The following is a 2198-nucleotide window of genomic DNA, read 5'->3' as shown; positions in this document are numbered from 1 at the left end:
GGGGGGGAGAGCGGGACGGGCTGGGTTGCTTCCGTAGGGGTGGGAAACGTAGCCGAAATCGGTGATTGCTCCAAAGGGTTCTGCTTGGGCGACCGAGACGCGTTCGAAGCAAGAAACCCGGCAAACGACATCCGAGTCTCTCTCTTTGCAGCTCCTTGGTGGGATGAATCATTCCTCTCGGTAGGGCTCCAGCTGGAAAGCAGAGTTGCGACCCCGAGCAGGCCGGGTGTGAGGGCTGCGCTGCGCTCGCGTCGTGCCCGTGTTTCGCAGAATGTGCTTTAGTGATTTTTATTCAAAATAGTATGGAATTAGTTTCCCCAAAACTTAATTCTTTTTTAAAACCGTTGACGAGAGATCAAACCCGGTTTTGACTCAGCAGCCTGTCTTGGCACTAAAAGGGCTGAGAAAGCCACTCTCCGGGGGCCTTCCACCTGCTTCTCCAGGCAGATGGGGAAAGACAAGACTCTATAGCTTGCTGGGTCTACAGTGACATGAAGGAAGATTTAAGTGTTAGAGTTACTAAATACAGAGTAAAGAAAAAAAAAAAAGATAAATAAACTCTGCAACCTTTTAGGCAATTTTCTAAAATTGTCACGAGAAAACCTGGAGCTTCACTTTAGCTCTCGCTTAAGAAACTGGCACTACTTTTCCCCATTTAAGCAGAGTTATATTTAATATTGGAGGGAGAATTTAGCTTTTGTCACCGCTGCATTCTGAACAGCATGACTAAAGCTGTGATGCTGAGGCAACGTGTTCCTCGCACAAACTCTGCTTTCCTAAGCAATGCCTCCTACAATTTGTATAAACGAAGGACCAAACTGCACGAGTACTTGTGCATGTGCCTGTTGAAGCTGCTGGTCCGGAAATGTGGTTATTTTATGTAAAAAAAGCAATGGTCTGACTTGCTTGCTTAACTTATATTCATTGCTTCACCAGTGTAGGGGTGTGTACATGTACATGCAAATCAGCACAAATTATATGTATACTATGGTATCTATATGCATGTATGTACTTACATGCATAAAGTCAGTATGCATTAAATAAACACATGTGTAGGTGTCTATCTGCTTAATAATAACAGTAGCCCAATCATAACATTGCCAGCCCACAACTCAGCAGCACCACACACACGCTGGTGGCTTGCTACGAATCCGCACCAGCGCTGGAAGGGAAGATGCTGGGCTGTGGCTGGGAGCAGCGGAGGTGCGGGCGTACGTTATCTCCTGCCAGCGCTGCTGTGTGTGGTGGCATCGGGCGGAGAGGAGGTGCAAGCAGCTGGGAAAGTCACCCTAGCCCGTTCAAAGATAAATTGTCAGAGCTCACTTGGTACACATCTAAAGAATGAAATTTTACTATGCTTTCTACACTACTGTCTGCAATAGGCGGACTCAAAGTAGAAAGGAGCTTCCAATTTATCTCATTTATTGGCCAAGTGTTGCTTTTGGCTGTCTGGCTCCTGCGTAACTCAGAATTTAAAGGACATACTATCCTCTCCCACCTATTTCATCTTTAGAAAATGATGGTGTGAACTGAAGTTGCTCACCAGAGACCCCTATGGGAAAAGACCCATTGTTGAGCTGGGGGAAGCTTCATCAGCCAAAGATGCACTGGTGATACAGTCTTCAATGTTGATCCAGCCTTTCACGCGTGCTCAAAACTTGTCTTCAAGTCAAAGGAATGCATTAGGAGATCAGGAATATTTTCAGTGGTTGTAGAAAAAAATACTGGTTTGTGATGGGGTGGCGTATGAGGCTAAAACCCCCACACTAAGAGACTCCAGTGAGTTGGGAGGAGGGGGAGCAGGAGCGAGCACCAGGAAAACTGCTCTGCTGCAGCGCTTGTACCAGATCATTCATAGCGGCACCAGGACAGAGCAGCAATCCTGTAATGGGGATGTTTATGGTATGTTATAATATTCCATCCATCGGCATCAATGTTTTTTGAGCCTGAGATAAAAACCTTTAACATTTATAGGTTATTAGCATCCTTTTTTTACTTTCTCTAGGCTGTTTGCATATAAATCTCATTTTAAGAATAGTCCATTAAAACCACAGCTGTCACTTGCTGAGAGATTTGGGGTGGGTTTTTTTCATCCTGAAATCATCTTTGTAATGGCTTTTGTGCTTTTCCTTCAGAGCTTTGTCTCGTTTTTTTCTTTTTTTTTATTCACCTGTTAAAATTGCACTTCTCTCTCACAG

The 2198-nt window shown here is 44.9% G+C and overlaps 1 protein-coding gene across 1 annotated transcript in view; it reads right to left on the bottom strand.

Moving 5' to 3' along the window:
• The window catches only part of DRD5 (dopamine receptor D5), a 4901-nt gene extending 3045 nt beyond the window's left edge, over window positions 1–1856 (bottom strand). The window contains exon 1 of the mRNA XM_009880542.1: window positions 1845–1856. Within this exon, the coding sequence (XP_009878844.1) occupies window positions 1845–1856 (12 nt within the window). The remainder of the gene's footprint in view (window positions 1–1844) is intronic.
• Between the last annotated feature and the right edge of the window lie 342 nt (window positions 1857–2198).

The sequence above is a fragment of the Charadrius vociferus genome, unplaced genomic scaffold (genome assembly GCF_000708025.1).
Source record: "Charadrius vociferus isolate BGI_N301 unplaced genomic scaffold, ASM70802v2 scaffold603, whole genome shotgun sequence".
Lineage (NCBI taxonomy): Eukaryota > Metazoa > Chordata > Aves > Charadriiformes > Charadriidae > Charadrius > Charadrius vociferus.
Note: the sequence above shows the minus strand (reverse complement) of the source record. Positions and strands in the feature narration are given on the sequence as shown.